This window comes from Rhipicephalus sanguineus, chromosome 2 (assembly GCF_013339695.2).
Source record: "Rhipicephalus sanguineus isolate Rsan-2018 chromosome 2, BIME_Rsan_1.4, whole genome shotgun sequence".
In the NCBI taxonomy this organism is placed as follows: domain Eukaryota; kingdom Metazoa; phylum Arthropoda; class Arachnida; order Ixodida; family Ixodidae; genus Rhipicephalus; species Rhipicephalus sanguineus.
The window spans coordinates 153,678,038-153,700,370 of NC_051177.1; the positions used below are offsets into that span (position 1 = coordinate 153,678,038).

The 22,333-nt window shown below is 48.5% G+C and overlaps 1 protein-coding gene across 1 annotated transcript; it reads left to right on the forward strand.

Moving 5' to 3' along the window:
* The first annotated feature begins 13,393 nt into the window (after window positions 1–13,393).
* Window positions 13,394–20,247, forward strand: LOC119381337 (ctenidin-3). Its single transcript, XM_037649218.2, has 2 exons — window positions 13,394–13,858; window positions 18,123–20,247. Exons 1-2 carry the CDS (start codon window positions 13,404–13,406, stop codon window positions 18,133–18,135), a joined length of 468 nt encoding a protein of 155 aa, XP_037505146.1. The 5' UTR covers window positions 13,394–13,403; the 3' UTR covers window positions 18,136–20,247.
* The last annotated feature ends 2,086 nt before the right edge of the window (window positions 20,248–22,333 follow it).

Below are 22,333 nucleotides of genomic sequence, written 5' to 3' on the forward strand. Positions count from 1 at the left end.
CGTGTTCTTTAACGTGCACTGACATCGCACAAAACACGGATCTCTAGCATTTCGCCTCCATAAAAATGCGACCGCCGCGGCCGGGATCACTACACGCCACTTTCGGGTCAGCAGCCGAGCACCGTCACCGCAAGACCGTTCAGCCAACTTTATCGAATATAGTCACAACGTCAAAACGGAGGGTTTAAAACATTTGTCGGCAAGAGAAAAAGCAGCAGGGTGTTTGGTTGTTTGTTCCTCAGTAACCTGGTGCAGCCCGCCACAGGGGATTCATCATTAAACTGGCGGTGCCTTGTTGGAGAAATTAAAGGGGTACTAACACGAAAGCTAGCGGCCGAGATAGCCTACGGGATCAATTCCCGTAAGCATGCATATATTATCCACCAAATCTCAACAGCGAATATAGCTTAAGAGGTAACTTCCATGAATATTGATGTTCGCGTGGCGACGCAGCGCTATAAGCCGCACCTCGCAAAACTGACATTATCTAAGGTGACCTGAAGTGACCCCGAACTTCCGAGACGTCACCACCGCGGCCGAGCTCCGAGCTAATGCAGCCTTGGCGCAGCTAGTATGGTGACGTCATAGTCGCCATTGAGCTTTTACTGCGCTTGCGCGAGCAGGGTACTATTCGGCGGCTGCTCGCGAGTCCGTGCGCGGGACGGTCGTGCGGAATGTGTGGAAGAGAGAGAATCAACTTTATTGAGCCCGAATATTCGATGGTACGCGCAGGTACCAGACGGGGTGGTTCCCTATTCACGGGACCCATATGTCTCCAGCAACTCCTGGCCCCTGGCCGTCAGTGCGAGCTGAGTCGGCAGGGCGGGGCTGGACAACAAGGTCTCCCATCGCTCTGGGGTTGAGAATTGGGGATGTTGGGGGGAAGGGGAGGTGGCGGGTTCTTGAGCTCTTTACATTCAGCTATGATATGTGCCAGAGTGCCTCTTTCCGTTTTGCAGAAAGGGCAGAGTGTGTCGTGCTCCGCCGGGTACATTCGGTGTAACAGAACGGGATGCGCTAGCGATCCCGCCTGCGTGCGCCGCAGGATCGTTTGCTGCTGCCTGGTTAGTTGCGGGTGTGGTACAGGAAGTTTGCACCTCGCGTTTCTGTACATTTTAGTGATGTCTTTAAAGCTCGTCACGGGATGGGGTAGCTCAGCCGGCTCGTCCTCGGCCCGGATGGACAGTTCTCGGGCGTGGTGGTCGGCGAGGGCGTTGCCTTCCACCTTCGAGTGAGCCGGGATCCACACGAGCTCGATGGCTCGTCCCGGAGGCTTGTGCTTGGAGAGAATGGCCTGGGCAGCGGGAGAGATCAACCCCCTGCGGAAGCTTGCGTATGCTGACTTCGAATCTGTGACCACGGAGTCCACGCTCGGTTGTACGAGTGCGAGGGCCACAGCCACTTCTTCGGCAATGGCTGGGTCTGTCGTCCTCAGCGACGCGCTGACAATAAGCTTGTCGACGGACGTGGCTACCGCCGTTGCTCGGTCGTCGTATTTTCTGAGCGAGGCGTCCGCGTAGAGTACTCTAGGGTTCTCCTCCAGCTGTCGGGCCAGGGACTTGGCTCGCGCGGACCGTCTCCCGTCGTCCTTCCCCGGTTGCATGTTCCTGGGGAGTGGCTTGGTTTGAATGGCCTCTTTCCATTGCTCGGGAAGGGCCGTCTTGGTTGGAAGTGGTTCTATCTGCCATCCTATTTTCCGTAGGACGGCCCGGCCGTGCTCTGTTTGACTTAGCCTTACCCTTTGGTTAGACAAGTGAGCCTCAATCAGCTCCTCCACCGTGTTGTGAACGCCCATGTCCAGCAGTTTCTGCGTGGACGAGTAGATCGGCACGCCCAATGCCTGCTTGGTTGCTTTACGCAGCATCGTGTTCAGGGTGTCCCTGTTTGCCTTCGTTAGCTGGAGGTACGGGGCAGAGTAGGTCACCCTTGATACGACGAACGCCCTCACTAAACGCATTGCATCGTCTTCCTTTAGGCCTCTGTTACGATTAGAGACCCTTCGGATCATACTTAATATCTGTTCCGAGGTGTTCTTGATCTTCGTGACGGCCGCATACGCTCGACCGTCGCTTTGCAGCAGCAGACCGAGGATTCTGATCTGTTGCGTCGGTTTGATGGCCATGCCGTCGATGGTGATGGTCACGTTCGGCGGCGGTTCCTTCTTGGGTCTTCCCGGCTGGACCATGAGCAGCTCTGATTTCTGTGGAGCGCAGCTCAGCCCGCAGGTCTTTGCATAGTCATGTACGGTCGTTGCCGCCCTCTGTAAGGCATCCTCTACCCAGGCATTGGACCCGGCTCGGTTCGTCCACACCGTGATATCGTCGGCGTAGAACGCGTGGTCCACGCCTTCAATTTGCTGGAGCAGATTGGGTAGGGGTAGGAGGGCCAGATTAAAGAGCAGGGGCGACAGAACCGACCCCTGAGGGGTTCCTCTGTCGCCGAGTTCGACAGGTTCCGACTTTTCCTCGCCTATCCTGATGGTCGCTGTTCTTCTCGTCAAGAAGTCCGTGATGTAAGCAAAGGTTTTCCGACCACATCCCGTCTTGTTTAGATTTTGGAGCACGCTCGCGTGAGACACGTTGTCGAAGGCCCCTTTTAGGTCTAGGGCGAGTATCCCCCGCGGCGCGTTCCTCGTTGCCTTCTTGACGACAAGTTCTTGTAGTTGGATAAGGACGTCCTGGGTGCCTAGGTGTTGTCTGAACCCATACATGGTTGCGGGCATTTGGTTCGTTTCTTCCAGGTGTTTTTGAAGTCTGCGAAGAACCATACGTTCCATCACCTTCCCCACGCACGACGTGAGGGAGATGGGCCGCATGTTGTCGATCGTCAGCGCTTTGCCGGGTTTCGGGATGGATCGAACCTCAGCCTCTTTCCATTCTTCCGGCAGCCGCGAGCTCTCCCAGGTTTCATTGATGTGCCCCAAGAGGCCGCGGGCCACCGCTTCGCTCATGTTTCTGAGCAACTTATACGTGATCGCGTCCCTGCCGGGGGCGCTCTTGCTATTGCTTTCATCAATGGCCGACCAGAGTTCCGTCATGGTGAACGGTCTGTCCAGCTCTTCGTTTTCAGGACCTTCGTACCTCTCAGGCGTCGGGAATTGGCCCCGCTCAGTCTTGAGGTATTTTGTCTTCAGTTCTTCAGTAGCCTTCGGCCATCCCCCTTGTACGTGTTGATGACCTTGGTGAGGTTGCGGTTGGTTGCGGTCTTTGCTGCTCAGCGGGTCGATTAGGTGCCTCAGTAGGCACCACGTCTTCCGTGCCGATAGCTTGCCCTGCAAGCCGTCGCAAGTGCTCAGCCAGGTCTCTCGGCATAGCTTGGCCGCGTACTCGGTGATCTGTTTGTTGAGGACCCGCGATACGTTTGACCAGCTTCTTGTTGTGACGTTTGGCGCTTCCACCTCCGCGTTAGCGATGTGCCGGGCCGCCCATATGTGTGCCAGTCTGGCATCCACGAAAGGTGTCTGCGCCCGTCGTCGTTATTTCTTGCGTAAACTTCTCGATGGCCCTTTTTCTGATCCCTCGCCCATTCGGCGTACGTTTGCTTTCTGTCGGCTTCCACATCGTTCTCCGAAGCCTCTTCTGCTTCTTGCGTGTCCTTCCGCATCTTGTCCCAGTCCGTTACACGTGCCGTCCCCAACACAGCACGGTATTGGGGTCCCTTGATGATGATGCCGATCACGCTGTGGTCAGAGCCCAGGTCCACCGTCTTCGTTTCTCCAGGCCGCATCTAGTCCCCCCGATAGCCACGAAGGTCTGGCGTTGTGTCCCTATTGGCGCTGTTGCCCCTTCTGGTGACCACGTCCGGCTCGTTAACAGGGCCATCTCATGGTCCTCCATCGTCTTGGCTAGAGCTTTGCCCCTCTTCGATTGGTACTTGTATCCCCACGTTGTGTGAGGGGCGTTGAAGTCGCCGAGGATCAGGAGCGGCCTGCTCCCCGCCAAACTTTTCGCCTGGCTCACTACTCGATCAAAATCGTACTGCCTCTGTGACGGGCGGCAGTACGCGCTCATGACGTATAGATTTCCCGTGCTGCCAATTGTTCTTGCGTGAATTTCGACGAGCGTGTGCTCGCATCCGCCCTGCGGCGTGACGTGTTGAGTTGCCGCCACGTTGCTGCGGACGAGCACCGCCGTCCCTTCCTCTGTCGGGTCCGTGTACGTCACGTATCCCGGGAGTCTGGGCTTGCCTTTCGTTTCTTGTAATGCTATTACATCGGGCTTGTGTTCGAGCGCGTCAATGTGGAGCAACAGTTCCGCCTCTTTATTGCGGATCCCCCGGCAGTTCCATTGATAAATTACTGTAACGTCCTCGCCGTTGGTCTTCTTTTTCTTATTTGATCGCTGTTTCATCTTCTTCGGATGTTTCTATGCGGCCGCGCCTATGCGCGATCGATTCCTTGATTTTTTCCGCCCGTTTTTTCTTCAGGGACGCGAAGCGGTTTCTTACGGTAGTGGTAACTACTTTGGTCGCTAGTCGTTCGTGTTTGACCGACAGCGTCCGCACTTCGCCTTCGAGAGACTCGAATCTGGCGTCTATCGCGCTCAGTGTCTTGTTTAATTTGGGTAATGGCCGCTAGGATCGCTGGAAGCTCTCCTTCCTTTGGAATCTGTGCCATCGCTGTCGCCGTCTCGCGGTTAACTGTGCTTTCCTCGGCGTCCATTGCTTCTTGGTTGTTCGGTGCTTGTTGCGTGGGCCTTGCCGCCCCCGCTGCCCGCCCTAAGGGGGGCGAGGGGGGCTCCCTCCGTGGTGTCTTGCGCTTTCCTCCGGCGTTCTCCTCCGTGTTGTTCCCGCCTTGGGGTCCCCCGTTTGCTGAACTACCGCTCGCTAGCGCATCGATTTTGCTCATTAAGGCCCTTATTTGGGCATTCTGCTCTTGTATCTGAGCGTTCTGTCGCTCAATGATTTCTTGAGTTCTGCTACTTCATTGCTATCCGGTTCCGGACTAGCTCTTGGGCTAGGAAGTTGGGAGGGGGGTGAGGGACGGCAATTCGGTTTCGCTAACCCGAGCAACGGAAGACCTGTCGGTCCAGCCCACCTTTTTCTCGGCGGTTTGTCCCTCGTCGGTCCGATAGACTCGGCCCGGAATTTCGATCCGGCCCGGGGTCTGGATCCAGCCCGGGGTCTCGAACCGGCCCTGGACTGCGAAGGGACTTGGTCCGGGACCTGGATCTGCCACTCGATCCTCGACTTGTCCTTTTCCCGCGGCGGTTGCCCGCCGCCGCCGCCGTCCCCGGATCGTGACTTCGATCGAGAGCGGCTCTGGTGGCCACCGCCGTTGCTGCTACGGGCCGGCGTCTGGGACCGGCCCCGCTGCGAAGAGGCGCTACGTTGGGGTCGTTCTTTAGAGCCTCTTTTGCCTTGATTTCTGTCCTCGTTGTCTTCTCCGCCCGGCGCCGTTCCCAGCGCCGCCGACGGACGACGTAAGGCGTTTTGAATCGCGCCTTGCAGGCCCTGTCGGCGCTGAGATGTTCCCCCCCGCACAGGCCACACTTAGGTTCGCACTTGTGGTCTTCTCCAGGGTTGGCGATGCCGCAGCCCCGGCAAATCTTGTCTCTGAGATTTGGGCACACGTACCATCCTGTGCCCCACTCGGCCGCATGCGTAGCACGCGTCAATCTGCTTCCTATGCAGGGTGCACTCGATTAGCAGGTTCCCGTACCGGACGTAGTTGGGCACCTTGTGTCCCTCGAAGGCGATCACCACCGAACGGGTCCTCCCCATGCGGTTCGCCTGCAACGCGTGGGATTGTGCCTGTGCACGACCAAATCTTGTATCTCCTTGGCGGTGTCCTCCAGTGGGATGCCCCGTATTACTCCTGTCACGGTCCGTGAGGGGCCGACTCGTACGCGCTGACTTATGGGACGTTCCCCGAATGTCGATTCGCTCCACCATGGCGTATCTGTCGGCGTGCTCCCTCTTCGAGGTACTCACAACTACGATGTTCTGTTGGTGGTTAGGCATATCACATCTTCTCTTGCAGCGATTACGTCGACTTGCGCCGCCGCCATTATAGCTCGGCTTATTTCCACGCTGGTCACATCGCTTATGCGGAGCCCGTCTCGTGGTCGCATGACGATCTTTATATCTCCGCGCGGCAGGTGTGGCATGCGCGCGCCCTTCAGCAGCTTGCCCTTGTTTATTCGTTTCTTCGTTCTCTGCTGACGTAGATCGTTGCCGGTGGCTCCACCGAGGTCGTTGCCCCGACCATTGACGTCAGTCGCGGCCTTGGCGCCATCTTGGCTCGCTTGGGATATGGCGTAGGCCTAGCGATCCCACGCCGCCCTTGCTTCACTTTTTCGCCAGCGGTTTTCCACCCCTGCGCTCTAGTGATCTGATCCGGCGAAATTTCTACGCCGTCCACTTCTACTCGCATAGCGGTAGACAATCTGGGTCGTTGCACGCTTGCGTAGCCAACCGATGAATCGATGTCGGCTTGCGGCGTCGCGGGGCACGGGCTAGGCCTGCCTCTTCTTCGGCCGGGGCCGAAGTCGTCGTTAGGCTCAGCGGCGGGCACTTTTCGCGGGCACTAAAAAAGTCCTCTAATTTCCGAACAAATGGCCCCCACCTTGGAATTTGGGTTCCCGGTGTTCACGTAACTTCACAAGGTCGATGCACTTTCATACAGCAAGATCCTCGGAACGACGAACCGCGAACAAAAGTTCACCTGACTGCACCGCTATCGCTAATCATTCGCGGCCAACAGCCAGCATCCGCCTGCCTGATAGCGCGATATCGACGGAGCGCGCTCAAAGCGCGTCCGTCCCACACCGAGCGCGCGCGTGCGAATCTCCGGAATGTGTGGAAGCCTCGTTCGTTGCCACCACATGAAGATGATACCGACGACGACGACGATAATGACACAGCACATGCGACAGGCGAAAGAACGCCGGCAGACGACGTCGGGAGCAACGTTTATAGAACTTGTTTCAGTTGCCAAACTCCCCGCCTCCGCCGTACTCTGAAAGCGGCGCGCAACCGACTTCCGGTGCAGGTGGCGCTGCTGCAGCAACAGGCTCTACGTAGGAGACGGCGAAGCGCGATTACGGGCGGCGGACAGCTGTGGCTGTCAGCGCAAATATTGAATTGTTTATCAATAGAATTGCAAAAACGACTTATTTTTTTGTTTATGTAATAGTGTTAAATAGCACGATTGTCAGCAACGATATTTGAGACTGGGTCTGCACGTGTTCCGTGTTACGCGAATGACAGCAGGCACCGTGAGCACGGCCGTCGCTGCTGCTCTCTTCATCTTCATTGCTACAGACATCAGCGTTGCTCAAATGGCTAAGTGCAATATTGAAATACCAGTAGAGTTGATTTCACAAACATTTTGCCTGGCTACCAGAAGATTCTGTAAATGTTCTCGTTGGTAGTTAGAAACAAATAGGCCATTGCATAATTTCGTCGCAGGCTCGGGAGGGAATCTTTTCGTGCTGTCTTTCCTCTGACAGCCTTTGGCCTTACCCAATTACAGGTTTTATTGCAACTCGGATTTCGGTGATGTGTAGTGCCCAAGGAAACGGAAAGAATACAGCGAAAGGTCGCTACACATTATTCCGCTGCCGTTATTCACGTCAATATAAAGCAGTGCAGTAGCCACCGTAATTGTAGGGCGCGCTTGTAGAATTTCAGTCTCGCAAGCTCGTGATACAGAAAGTTATCGATGTGTCACTCGATTAAATTTGATCGCGATGAAGCGTGGCCAGGTTCGAACCTGTCGGTCATGACTGACTCGCTCGTGCAAGTTGCGGAAAGGAGCCAGTCGCACTTGATATGAACTACGTTTAGAACGGCCGCGACTAGCTGAGATCGAAAATGGCCTTAACATGAACGATTCTGCCCTCAGCTTACGAGACATAATTCGCACTTAAGTGCCGAATGTTGCGTATGATTTATTCCTTCATAAAAATGCTTTTGAAATTTTCGTGCACTTACTGCTTTTATTTTTAAATAATTTTATTTGCTTCAAAGCATTAAACATTAAAATATCAACCGTCACGCTCCAGCTTAATGTATTTTTACTGTTTTGAAACGACACCCTTTCAACTAACCTTTCGCTTCAATGAAGTCACCGAGATAACAGTGGTTAATACTGGCGTAGCCAGGGGGGGTTTCAAAACCCCGAAAATTTCCAGTTTTGCTTGTGCTGCACGCACAAACATACATAAAGTATGATTGAACATCCCCGCCCGCCCCCCTCCTCCCGAAAAAAATTTCTGGCTATGCCCCTGGTGTTTAAGGAAGACGCAGGTTCGATCCTGGTCGCTCGCGGCCTTCACATTTCGACAGAGGCGAAATGCTAGGTGCCCGTGTACTGTGCTATTCCGGTGCCCGCTAAGCAACCCAAGGTTGTCGAATTAAATTATCGGAGCCCTCCACTACGGCATCTTTCATATAGTATGAGTAGCTTTGGGACGCTAAACCCCATAAACCAATGAATAAACATTTCGCGCAATTATTACTCACATGTTCCTTGACTGTAATCAGCGGCGTAGACATATGGGTGCGTTCGGTATTTCTATGCCCACCCTCCCCCCGGGAACTTGACTTCTCGCCAAGCCCCTGCTGTCAATAAATCAGCTTTCCCGAACTCGGTGCTTCGGAATTAGCTGAAAACTGTCATTAAAATCAATTATTGAAAGTGATAAGTGGTACATGTACATTTATAGAGTACAATAGTGCATGTCAAAATGCGCATAAATCACGTGCTTACTTGAAATGGTTGCGGGTTACTTCAGTATTTACAATATTACACATCAACCTCTGAAGATCTTCAGGAAAAACGAGGCATTTCGATCCTGGAATTCGTGAATCGCTCATTATTGATACTTGAGAAAACCAGCGAAAAAGACACACACACGAAGGAAGGAATCACAACTCCACGTTGAACTTACAATTAACATAGTAACTTGAAAAGCACACTGGCCTGAAACAACCAAAACAGCCAACACATGCACCAAGCTCTCAGCAAAGTACAAAGAAAAAAAGATAAAGCATCATATTTGCCCGAACTTAATGTTTGCCTTCTGTTTTCGCGGGTTTTCTCAAGTTTAATATGGCCTAGCAAGCAACACTTGTGATTAACTTGTGTCATTAACTTGTGATTTGTCAGGCAGCCTTTAATCCTGCCTGATCATTTCTGCCTACGTCCCTAGGGCGAAATATCTAGTGTGTACGTGAGGTATACAGGCAACCTTTTAACCTTTTCATCTGACCATGCATGGGGTAATAAGCTCCATAATGGGCTCCACATATCTGCGCAAACGACATCAAATCTTCATTTATTTATTTCGCAAAGCACGATAACAACAAAAAGAATAGTCCCAATGCCAGGCGCACTCTAGAGGACTGTTAAATATAAATCATGAAATAAGCAGAGAAGAATAGAATGAACTGAATCAGCAGCAAAAAAATAGTTGCGTGAGTGAATCACGCAGAAACGATAATTATATTGACTCAAGACAGAGGCAGCAGAAGTTTATGAGTACGCAAAACCATTTGTATAATCGCATAAGTATTTGATAAATAAATACAACTTGACACTAAGACAGAACGCATGCAAAAGAAATATGACGATTTAGCGAAGTGCTCATGCGAAATAAGTACTGTAATGCTACATCTTTCTGAGAGCTATCTGCATACCTGCTTTTGTGATTGATCTCAATAGATAACTGCCACTTGAATAATTTCCCCACACACAATGTGTTCCGGCTAACTTGCGCCGAATAATAAACAAACAAACACATGCGCTACACGTGTCAAATTGGTGCAATAATATTCTGAGCCAAATGCAGCATGCCATGATATTTTTTTCAAACCGCCAAGCCGAAAAACTACCAATGATTGCTTAATGAACTTTTAAAATACTAAATTAACGAAAAACCTTCAATAGGAATATTGTAGCGCTTTTTCAGAAACGTCGGATTGTTTCATCTGTGCTAAGGTAGCTGCCCCGTGTACATGTTAAAAGACTAGGCGTGCAAACACGGACACAACAGAGAAGTCAAATCTTTTAACATGAATACGCACCAACGAGCTCTGCTCTGTGTTATTCTAATGCCCCGCGTAATTTTTGCAGTCTTTCTTTATATGGGGGTATGCTGAACGAAATTTGCGCCGCCGAGACTTTCAGCCAAACTGAAAGATTGTGTGCTGAAATCGATAGACGCAACCTTCATTCCAGGCGGAAACTAGAGGAAAATAACGAATTTAATGCGTTTCTGCCAAAGTGCCGCGTCTAGCGGCCGCGCCGTGAACTACAGGAGCTGACCTTTGGTGACATTTCGATGCACCGAAAACGGGCACGCTAACAATTCCAGCCATTGCCCGCGTCTTTCAACCAGCTCATCTCCCACTACGGTGCCTAGAACCACTACGAACGGCACCGGCAACGAACAATGCTCCCGGCTGGGTAAGCCCCTTAATGGTGGGGCACGCCTCAGCGCCTTTGTGGAAGGAGGAGAGTGAGATGTAAAGGTGAAGCGGAGAAACGGAAGAACACGTGCACCTTGCTTGTGCCGCGGTGAATGTGACGTCGCGGCTCGCGCTGGCGTGCAGCGGCCGCGCGCTGACAATCCACCAGAAATACAGCCAGCTGTTCAAAAACACGTGAAATAAACTCTGTTTATCGGAACAGTCGCGTCTTCCGAGTAGAATTTTGAGGTTTTTGTCAGTTTTTCCCATTTTTTGTTCAGTATCCCTTTAAGGTGCTTGTAATTTAAAAACGTATTTGGTGCAAATCATCTGAAACACCCTGTGTAGCCAAGATATGTCGATGATAATATACTTCTTCTTTTCCCGTAGTGTGTGTGTGTGTGTGTGTGTGTGTGTGTGTGTGTGTGTGTGTGTGTGTGTGTGTGTGTGTGTGTGTGTGTGTGTGTGTGTGTGTGTGTGTGTGTGTGTGTGTGTGTGTGTGTGTGTGTGTGTGTACTGAAGGTGTTAACCGTATGTCACCCATGATGATATGTTTTTTTTCTCTCATATTACACCGAAAAGCGCCCTTTGCCCATTATAATTAACACCACTGAACATCCGCATGTTAAACAAACGGCATATCTGAAGCGTGGCAGACCACTTGATGTAATAATAAGCCTCCGAGCAACCCGTTTGGCACGTTCCCAAGAACCCGACTTCTCGCACGCATGAATGCCCTAGTCTCGGCCGCGTCTAATAAAGGCTGATAAACAAAGTTGGAAGCTGCCCGCAAAAAGCGCTTTTTTTTCTTACCCTTGAATTGTTTACAAGCTACATCCGATTTCCATGTGGGGCACTTTGCCCGCGAATGGTTTGCGCAACAACGCTCCTCGTGTTTTTTTCCGACAAAGCGTCTGATGGGACCCATCCTAAAATAAACTCCTCGTCGCGTAGTGGTTGCCTCTGGGCTGTTGTGACACCGACGTGTTTCCCCTCTCCCTTTCCAATGAAATCACGCGGAAAATGAAAGACTGGCTGGGGACACTTTCATAACTAGAGGAGGTTTGTTTCGAGCGGCCATTAAAGAGTGGAAAGACGGGTAATTCGGAAGAGGGTGTTTAAGACGTGTACGGCCGCCCGTGCGCGGTCTTGAGCGCAAGCACTGACCCTGACCCTGGTTGCGCACTCACGAGGAAACGGCGCACATCGGTATTAGACGGCCGACAAACGTCCACCAGTCGCCATTCCACGTCTGATTGGAGACTCAGTCGTCGGCGTGCCAAAGGTGAGCTATGAATTCATCTCGCTCGGCAGACAAGCTCTGCTGTTTGCATTGTTTGGGCTTGGTACGTAGTTCTCTGGTCATCAAACTGTAACAGTGCTTTCGAAAGTCCCGCAGCCGGGAAGTCAGGGTACGCAGAAATTTGCCAATACCATTACTTATGTGTTATTTCTGGCAATATACACTGGATTACATACATTGTGAGATTCCTTCCGCTATAAGTTTCTTAAATATATACCGTACGGTTATAAAGTAAGGTTGATTATTGTTTGTGCATACAAGGCTACGAATGCGTAACATTAGCTTCCCGACGCTACAAAGACTTCTTCTATCATATGTCAGAAGCTGGAAGGAGGAAAATAGTTTTTATGTCCACGAACTGCTTATTCGACATGATCGCTCGACTGACTGCTTTTCCTGCTGCATTGTTAAATTTATTGTTTTCACTGATGTCGTCACTGTTAGCCTACTGAAACGATTTTGGCACATTGCTGTGTCCTCAAAAAGAAACACGCGAAACGCTTGGTTGAGAGCCCACTTCCGTCAGCGCAACCAGATTCCAGATTACCTGCTGCAGTCAAGGAAGCTAACGCATTGAGACCCTCGTGCTACATCAATAACATCCCCTGTAATCAATTATCCGTTGAGAGTGAAAAGGCGCCGTTTTGAACTTGAAAATTAAAATTGAATTTCACGCGGGAAAAAGCGCCGTCTGCGATTGTGCCGGATAGCTAATGCAAAGTCGGATACGCTAAGCGCTAAATACACAAGGCCATTGAGACAAAAGTGATCGTGGCTAAGGCGAATCGTTTAGGGAAGTTCTCATTACTCAGTCTGAAGGCTCGCAAAGTCAACCAGCGCAAGACACAGCAGTTTATGGTGGAAAGCTAATGGTGTTAGCAATTCATCAGAGAGCAAGCACAGCGTGAAAAACTCGAGTCCAAGAGACAATCATGCGAAAACAGTGCTACCTTTCCCCCCATACCTGTCAAAATACTGCCACCTTTGGTGAAATAGCTGCCTATTTGTTTGTTCTATTCGTAGTAGTATCAGAATACTCCAGCTTAAAACAACACTGATTGTGTCGTTTTTATGACCTGCTTTCTTCTTATTTTCCAGCGCTGGTTGCTTAGTATCACACAACAGCTGCACCTAACCCCAATGTGACGTCAATTAAAGCAGTTATATTGCCCCTCTGGCAATTTAAGGAACCTTCAGCAGTGGCTGTACTACGAGGCTTTAATGGTAAACGCAATACGCCGACAGTCATTTCCAGTAAAGTTCTGGCGGAAATTGTTTTGTACGTGCAGTAAAAGAGCCTTCACAATGTTCACTCGACGCAATATGCATTTGCTATTCTTGTCACCATTTAAAATTACATTGCTCACAGAGCAGGAGCCCAGCTCCGAGATGGCACATTTGTAGCGCTAGGGACTCATTATGACGATCACCTGCCGCGGTAAAAAATTCTGAGGATTACGGTATTAGTAGTGCACCGCAATTAATAAATGGAACAAGTGTTGCTAGTTCAGTGATAATATTTATTCTTACCATGAATTCTGACACCTGAGAAAGCAATATCTACTAAATACAAACTGTGTTCGCCTAAGCATAATAAGTAAAACCTGACGCTGACGGGCCACGATTCCACGGGTAAATAATGTCCGTTTCATTTTTTGCTTTCTTTTCCAGAAGACATATTGGCAATATGAAGACCAGCGTATTCCTTATAGTGACATCAGCGGTGCTTCTGCACGAAGTGATCGCCGGAGGCTACGGTGGAGGCGGCTATGGTGGTTGGGGCGGCTACGGTGGTTGGGGTGGAGGTGGGGGCGGCGGATATGGCGGTTGGGGTGGCGGTGGTGGCTGGGGTGGTGGTGGTGGCTACGGCGGTGGCGGAGGCCACGTTCATGCTGGGGGACACGTAAAACCGGTGAAGCCGGTCCAAACCACGGTCCACGTCAACGTAAAAGTCACAAAGGAAGTGCGTCGCACACAAAGCCGAGGGCACGGATACGGCAGAGGCTGGTACGGAGGAGGCGGATACGGAGGAGGCTGGTACGGAGGAGGCGGATATGGGGGAGGTGGATGGGGTGGCGGATACAGCTACGGAGGAGGCGGAGGAGGTCTACTGCGCAAGCTCAAGTACAAGTTACACCACCTGTAAGTGCTGCTCATTAGATTAATATATGACCTGTATGGTGTGACATCGCAATATTTTGTTTCAGTGTTATTGAGTCATATAAACTGAACAGCAAGGCAAACAATAAAGGTCCAGCAGCCTCCTCTTCTGATCCGAAGAAATCGGAGCATAATCACTGCCCAAATCAGTCGTTATTGCCAAATGATAAAGTGCCACGGTGCAATAGCTGCATTCTTTTTTTTTTCTTAAATGTCGTGTTGGTGATTAAGCCTGTGTCTAATTGCAAGCAGAAGAAGTAACCACTCCCGTTTATCTTTTGTCGCACTATTTTTTTTAAGTACAGAGATGAAAGTCGTAGGTCAGTATATTTGACGATGCTTCAAACTTACGTTTCTATCCATAACACTTCAAACAGGGTTACCTGGTGCTTTGAATCATCGGTGGTGACCAAATGTAGTGCGTTAAGTTGGCGTTAATATTGAGAAGTGCCGTATAAATATACTTCAAGAATTTCTGTACCTTTGAATAAGCCCAGCTTTGTCTCATTCGCTTACGGCTAATTTCAAAGACAGAATGGCAATTTGCATATAATTATGTGCAATAACAAGCGATTCTCGGTTCCTTTATCTAGCAGAATCACGATATGACTATGAGGCACGCCGCAGTGGGTCACTCCGAGCGTGCTCTGACTTTCTAGGGCTCTTGAAATTGCGTTTAAATCACGTACAGAGGCGTTCTTGCATTTCGCCTCCATCGAAATGCGGCCGTTGTGGCCGGGAATAAACACGCGTCGTCGAGCTCACCAGCACGTGATGTACAAGAGCCCGCACAGTGACACGGCTGGTTGGTATGTAGTAATAAAGTTGTGTAGTTTGAATGGTAGTGAATGAAGGCACTGTTACGTACAGAGCCTAATTTGTTGCAACAAACAGCGCGACAGCGTAAGAATTGGTCCTGAATTTCGAATTCTATGAGGAACTTCTCTGCAAAAAAATTAAGTGTTCCTCTAGCCAAGAGGACGTTAATTCTGCATCCATGTACCAAAGTCACCCGTGAGCGTGCTCACGAAGTGTACAGGCGACGTTTGAAGAATGAGAACAAGTGAAAAACATCCATACAACAAATAAAATCTGCGTAGAGCTGGGCAATTTGAGAAGGAAAAAAGTGGTGTTCACACGGGTGATGTTAACTTTTCACAACCTCCAAAACCTCATAGCTACAAATTAATATAGCGAGGAAAACTAAGACACACAGAGAAGAACAACATAGACGAAAACAAGCGCACGTTGTCGTCTGGGCTCTTTTTCTCTGTGCGCGCACATTTTTCGCGCTATATTTATTTGTAACTATGGCACACCAACTCGCCCAACAAACTGTCTTTCTGAAGTATGTTTCTAAAAAGTCACAGTTTCGCCGCAAGGGCGAAGCAATGAATGCGATAGCAAGGAACTAATGCTACACGAAGTGAGGCTCGCCAATGGATACTCTCAGTTTGAACAGCGCTCCTGTTGCAAAGGTGGCCGAAGCAGCGAAGGAAACTAGCGTGCTTCAAGTGTCGAGCTGTGACACTTGATAGTTCGCGCTCATCTTCTGTTTGTTCGTTTAGCGGCGTCCCTTGAGCTCGAGTGACTTTCGTACGCTCCGTAACATGAGCGCGGACATCACGGTGAAAGCTCGAAACATCCCTCTTCCCCTCACCACGAGAAAACCGCGCGAGCAGACAGCGGAAGGGCAAGGTTCTCCTTGCGCAAATATAAGAAGAAGCGAGCGAGCTCGCCGACGACATTTAAATGCGTCCGTCGCGCTCCTCGCGCCATCTCGCTGGTAATGACGAAATGCTTATAAGCGCCTGCCGTCTCTGAGTCCTGCCAGCGGTAAAGGGTGTGTATATAACGCTCGCCGTTACTAACCTGAAGGATCTGCGCTTTCTGGCGTAGTGTTTAGGGCCACGCGCTGCGGAACGAGAGGCCGCTGGTTCGATTCCGCGCTTCGGAAGCGTTTTTCTGAATTACTTTTCTTTGGGACTATATATATATATATATATATATATATATATATATATATATATATATATATATATATATATACATATATATATACATATATACATACTTATACATATACGGTGCATGACGGTGGCGACGGCGACGGCAAAATCCAGCCGAGACTGTCCATATAATTGCTATCGCAATAAAAAACCCCAGACAGCTGAAGGCTTCTGGCCGCAGAACGTCTAGACGGTACACCATAGCCCCAAAACCGCGGTCTTCGGGGAAGCAATACAAAAACAGAAGCAGGTTTAAGGCTGATAACTAGTCGTAACACGCGTTCATGCATTATCCAGGTGGCTTTGAGAAACACCACTGTAATTGCTTGATCATGAAATATGCTGTTCCTTATGAGAGTAAGTTATCTCAGCACTAAATTGTCGACAAAAGATATTGCATGTAATTCTTTTTTTCTTCTAGGAGCGAAATATAATAACCCTATTACGTGTCGCCTAAGGATGAGGCGTCAATGCTCTTTCGTTATGTTCCTAATTCTTGATTATTTCGGAGGTAGCCAGGCGTACGCAATCCGAGTAAACGATGGCGTGGGGTTACAATCATGTAAAGTTGAAGGGCAATTCGTAAGGTGCGTGGCATCAAATATTATGTTATTTGGTAGGGTGGTTGCGTATGTGCTGGAGAAATTAGCTCATTCCAAGCTATCATTGTGCCTTTCGCTTTGGGTAACAACTCCCATGCGCCGTACTCCTTACAAAAGGAGACCGTACTGTTTTTGTTGGCTACCCCTTATTGTTTTTGTAACCGCACTTACTACCAGGTGAAGGTCGTAATGTCTTCAAATTCTCTACTTTTGCTTTTTCTTCCCACTGTGTTCAATGAATTTGGCAAATGCAACCATTTTTTCAAAGCAATTAATAAACGTTACACAGTTACAAAGTACCCGACTATTCGGTAATAATAAATGGTCCGCTACTATCGACCGCACATATATGTTAAAACTAGTAGTTAACTCCTTCTTAACGTCTGATCCCATTTGGCCATCGATTGATTTCTTGAAATTTTGGATCACTAACGCAAATGCCGCTATTAAACACATTTTGACTGTACCGGATGGTTTAGCGACAAACGACGTAAGCACTATTGTGTGGCAACAGTAATATTTTGTCATGTGCGTTCTTTATTGTGCACTTGTTATGACTTTCTGTGAGTGCTGCACAAAGCCTGAAACTAAATGTAGCCATGCATAATAATAATAATTGTTGGGGCTATATGTATAAAGCCCACGATATATTATGAGGGACACCATAGTGGAGAGCTCCGGAAATATCGACCACCTGGGTTCTTTAACGTGCACGTAAATGTATGTACATGGACCTCAAGCATTTCGCTTTCGTCGAAACGCGGCCTCCACGGCCGGAATTCAATCCCGCGACCTTCGGGTCAGCAGTCGAACGCCATAACCACTGGACCACAGTGGCGGGTAGTGTAACACGGCATACGGCTTCTTTTGTTGTGGTGTTTGCAACTCCCTGACATCTTCGTTTTGTTTTTGTTTTCTACAAAAGAAATTATTCAGCAAAGTCAGCTGACAGGTTGGTGCATAGCGCGTCAACCGAGTGCCTTGTCCGCACTCAAGCAGCTAATGATTCTTCGAGAACATGAGTGGGCCGCCGGGCCTTTATGCAAATCTTGTTGACCTCCACGTAGCTCCGTAGGTAATGATAATGGATATATGATGTCGCATCTTGCTGTGAAAGCTGATGGAGGAGGAAGTTGTTGCCTGTGGGTCAATATAGTAACCCTGCAAGCTATGCCCGCTGCGTCCTTGACACGGCGTCTTCTTTCTGGGAAACTTAGGAAAAATTTTCACCTTGGAAAGAGGTAGCTCACGCAGACGTGTAAACGAGGCGATTGTCATAAAGATTCGCACATGTGCTCTACACATTCACGAGGCCGGCGCCTCGACCCCTCATGAAGTGTCTGAGTGGTGTGAAAGTAGCATATGATTCTTATTTATTTTTATACTCATTTCATGTTCTGTTTTGGAGGGAAGGGTGGGCAGAAGCGTGACGAGGGGTAGTCTAGAATAGACAAGTGTCTACGCTGGCACCGCAGTACCCCTGTGGTTGCCGTTGATAAGCTATTCATGAGACGGATACAAGTATTGGAACAAGTACTGATTATCTCGACGTTGTACGTCCACGACAGTAACACTGTCATCATAGCGGACACCTTAACAACTTCATTTTGTTTTTCTGTCTTTTTTCTCACGCAGGTTTCATGGCTGAAAAGCCGACCTAACCGAAGAACTCCCTCATCTTCAAGCAACCGGGGACATTTCGGCGATGTCAACTGAGCGGCAGCGGTTTAGTGCAATCTCATACAAGTTTATCGCCCCTTTGTAGCTGGCAATTGAATTTCCACGTGTAAAATTACACCCCAGTTTACGAAAGAAGACAGCTTCTTCACGGAGTAACGCACATGGTCGAAGTTTGTGCATTCATTGTCATAGCAACATATTTTTCTTCACTACTCAGGCGCCAGCTAACGGAATTATAATGCCGGCGCTATTAGTGCTTTGCTACACTGACAATTTTTTGAACGCTGTTATTTTGCTTTAGGGTCCTACTCTGAGGTACTTTTACTGCTTTTTAATGCGTACTAGTTGATATTGTGGCTCGACTGCCCTATGCGGCACGTGTGCTTCGAAAGTTTTCTTCCTCTTCAGTCTGGTATTATAAGTGTTCGGTTTCTCTCTGTGTTCCTTAATGAGGTGCCTCTACATTTATGCATGTAATACACATGATGATTTGCATTTCTATATAAGTCACGCTGGAACACATTCAATTCTGTCTTTTTCTTGTTCTTTTTTTGTTTTCTTCTTCTACGAAAGCTTGCCTTATGCCATGCGTGAATGCCTGAACCCAAATTCACAAAGCCTTTATGTATGCTATTTGGACATAGGTTCGTCATGTTTGTGAGTTAAATGCCTAAAATTTGTACTGGCTGTAATTTCATCTTACCAACAGTATTAACACAGGAGCTTTGCATGTATATGCTGCCTCAATTCAGTAAGTGTTTCTTAGCAATAATTATCCTGCCACCATTGCAGCATTAGTTGAGCATACAGCTACGTATTATAAACAAAAAAAAGGCTCAAAGCTTGACACTAAGCCGCGCAGTGATCGATTCATAGCGAAACCGATCGGTCTCACGCTTATTTATTGCTGTATGTAGGTAGAACTGTGGCGTCAACTTTTGCTTTAACTCGGCTTGAACTTGGCTGTAGCAATGTTGAACTTTTGTTTGAACTTGGCTTGAACTTGCTGTAACAATGCTGAACTTTTGCTTGAACTTGACTTGAACTTGGCTGTAGCGATATTAAACTTTTGCTGATAGGCTGGATGTTGTCGCAGAGCACGCATACGAGCAGCATCGGACTCGCGTTTACGCGTTCTTTATTCGAGAACTTCGTGCCACCGCAGTCTCTTCCGTTCCGTTTCTTGGGCATGATATTCGGGATAAAATCGACGCTGCCGTTGCCGTTCTCGCGCAGCGGCTAGCCTTGCTTATTAGATCGCAGCTTTTTCCTCGGGAGTGCGAATCATCTTCGGGCGACCCACGGCTGCGTATGGTTAGGCGCCAGCTGTGCATAAGCTTTTATAACGACAAAGTATCACGTGACAGTGGTGGGACTATGGTAACGCGCACGCAATTTGTTCGGCTAACTGTTGGCCTTCTTCCTTTTTAGTGGAAGTTGTGTGTAGTGGCATTTACCCAATTTCTGTGGCACATACCCGTTTACTGATGGTGATAGTTTTACATAGGCCGCACAAATTTCTGCGATGCATGCCCGTGTGTAGGGCTAACTGTTACCTTCTTCATTTTTAGTGGACCAGTGGTGAGTAGTGGGATTTACCCAATTTCTGTAGCGCATACCCGTTTATGATGATAATAGTATTTCGGTAGAGGGTGAACAATGAACGATTTGCTAAACAACTTCGCTGTTAAAAGCTGTCGTTTGCTGTCAAGCCCATATGCATGTGCAAATGTAAAAAAAAAGACTGCTTGCTTTTTCGTGGTTTGAATTGTCATAATGCTGACATGATTTCAACTGCAATCTAGCACAACTAGTAGGATAAATCAACACTGAAAAGATACTGTGTCTTTTCAATTCCTTTTTTTTTCTGTAATCATTCCAATATTCTGACGATGGCTTGAATGCTCGTTAGAAACATGCCTGCATATATGTAATGCCCCCTAGCATACAAACACTATTACTGAATGGCTCAAGCGCTTAGATTTATCTGTGATACTACATTGTCCAATGGTGGCGTCTGGGTTTTCTTCCAGCTCAGCAACGTCAAATATAGCTCAGAAGACGTTTGTCATTTTACAATCCACGTGTTTACTTGATAGCGCATTTGTACATACTAAAATACCAAATTTCTGTATTCTTTATTGCTTGAAAAGAATGTCAACAAACATTTACGTCTGTACATTCGACAATTTTCTTTCTGCTTGTCTTGAAGCGATGCTGAAAATTCGGCAGATCCACGTTGACGTTCGGCAGATCCCACGTCTTGTGATATCGGTTTCATGCGAAGGATAGACTGTTGGGCGAGTTGGTAATTCATTCTGGAAACAAATTGAGCGAAAAAACGTTGGACCTAGTAGAAGAAAGCAACAGGACAAGCGCATAATTTTTCTAACTGAACCTTTAATAAAAACGAATGTATTTATAGCAAGCAAACCACACGTTCACCACGCACAAAACCCAAACCTCAGATGTGCGCATCCAGATACCCTATCTCAACTTTATTCAAAGCAAGAGAAGGTTTATCCACACAGTTACCACCGCCTTTCCCAATAAAGAAAGCTTCCATAAGCTCACGTGCCGTCTGGTCACGATGGCGTGCAAGCACTTTTGCATAAGTCAAGACCGGCGTGCAACCACAGTCACGGCAGTGCAGGGACAGGTTAGACGACGGCTGCCCTTTCTAAGATAACCGGTGGTCCTGCAAGCGAGCATTCAGACAGCGGCCTGTCTGTCCAATATAATATTTACCGCAAGTGAAAGGCACTTCATACACAACTCCTTTACCGCACACCGAAAGACTGTCCCTGTGTTTGACCTTGCACTCATGCCATTTATGCGCAGTCCCAGTCCACGTTCCTTTCCACATCAGCGCATAATCTACCCATCTTATTTCTAGCTGAAAAGACAACATCAATTCCAAATCTCGCACCAACCTTCTTAAGACGATGTGAAATACCATGCAAATAAGGAATACTAGCAAGCACTTTCCTCTCACGTACCCTTTTACAAACAACATGGCCTCTGAGCTCAGATTTAAGGTTCCCGAGTATCTATTCACACACGCGGCCCAAAATAGCAACAGGGTAGCACGCCTCACGGAGCCTATCCAGCTGCATAGTGAAACTTTCACACGCGAAGTGAGTGCAAGTCTTCTCAAGAGCGCTTGTCCTGTTGCTTTCATCTACTGGTCCCACGTTTTTGCGCGTTATTTGTTTCCAGAATTTCACGCGAAGCAATCGACGAGTAAATGCCTATTCTGCAATTTTTTACTTTGGGCCAAGGGTTACGAGGACATAGGGTTTAACGTCCCAAAACCACGGTATGATTATGAGGGACGCGGTAGTGGAAGGCTGCGGAACCTTCGACCACCTGGGGTTGTTTAGCGTGCACCTAAATCTAAGTACACTGGCCTCAAGCATTTTCGCCTCCATCGAAAATGCGGCCACCGCGGCCTGGATTCGATCCCGCGACCTTCGGGTCAGTAGTCGAGCACCATAACCACTAGACCACCATGGCGGGTGCGTTACCAGGTGGATCGACGTGTTTTTGTGAGTGTAGTATCTGTGTGCACATCGTGGGCTTACCAAGAACGTCGACTAGACTGGCGTTTTAAGGGTAACTTATGGTCTGACCTAACTTCAGCACTCACGTTAGAGCATACACGTACGTATTATGGAAACAATGTGCACGCTACAGTATGATGATGCGAATATCATTCGTTAAGGCATTCCGCCAGGTTATATTGCTTAAATATAGCAAGCTATATTCAAGTAACGCTTCAATATAGATTCCTTAATCATAAGAATACAAATGTAGCGTTTATTAGACAGCTATAATAGCGCAGCCAACACTGGAACTACAATTGACGTTAACCCAGTATGACTACTGTATCATAGGAGTCAGCCCGGTATGACTGTATCTAAAATTCTTAAAAACGTTAAATTCATTTCTTCAGTGACTTTGTCGTCAGTATTCTCCCAATCACTTCGCACCGGTCACTTGCCAGCCGACTGGAAGATGGGGAAGGTCACTCTTCGAATCAGGTAACAAGTCAGCCCCCTAAACTATCGCCCCATCTCTTTAACGAGCGTACCCTCTAATATTGTGGAACAAGCCATCTACTCCAAATCGTTCATTTTCTCGACGGAAATAACAACTTCTTCCAT

Excerpts from the sequence above, each read along its gene's own strand:
- LOC119381337 (XM_037649218.2), top strand. The coding sequence starts at position 13,404 with ATGAAGACCAGCGTATTCCTTATAGTGACATCAGCGGTGCTTCTGCAC.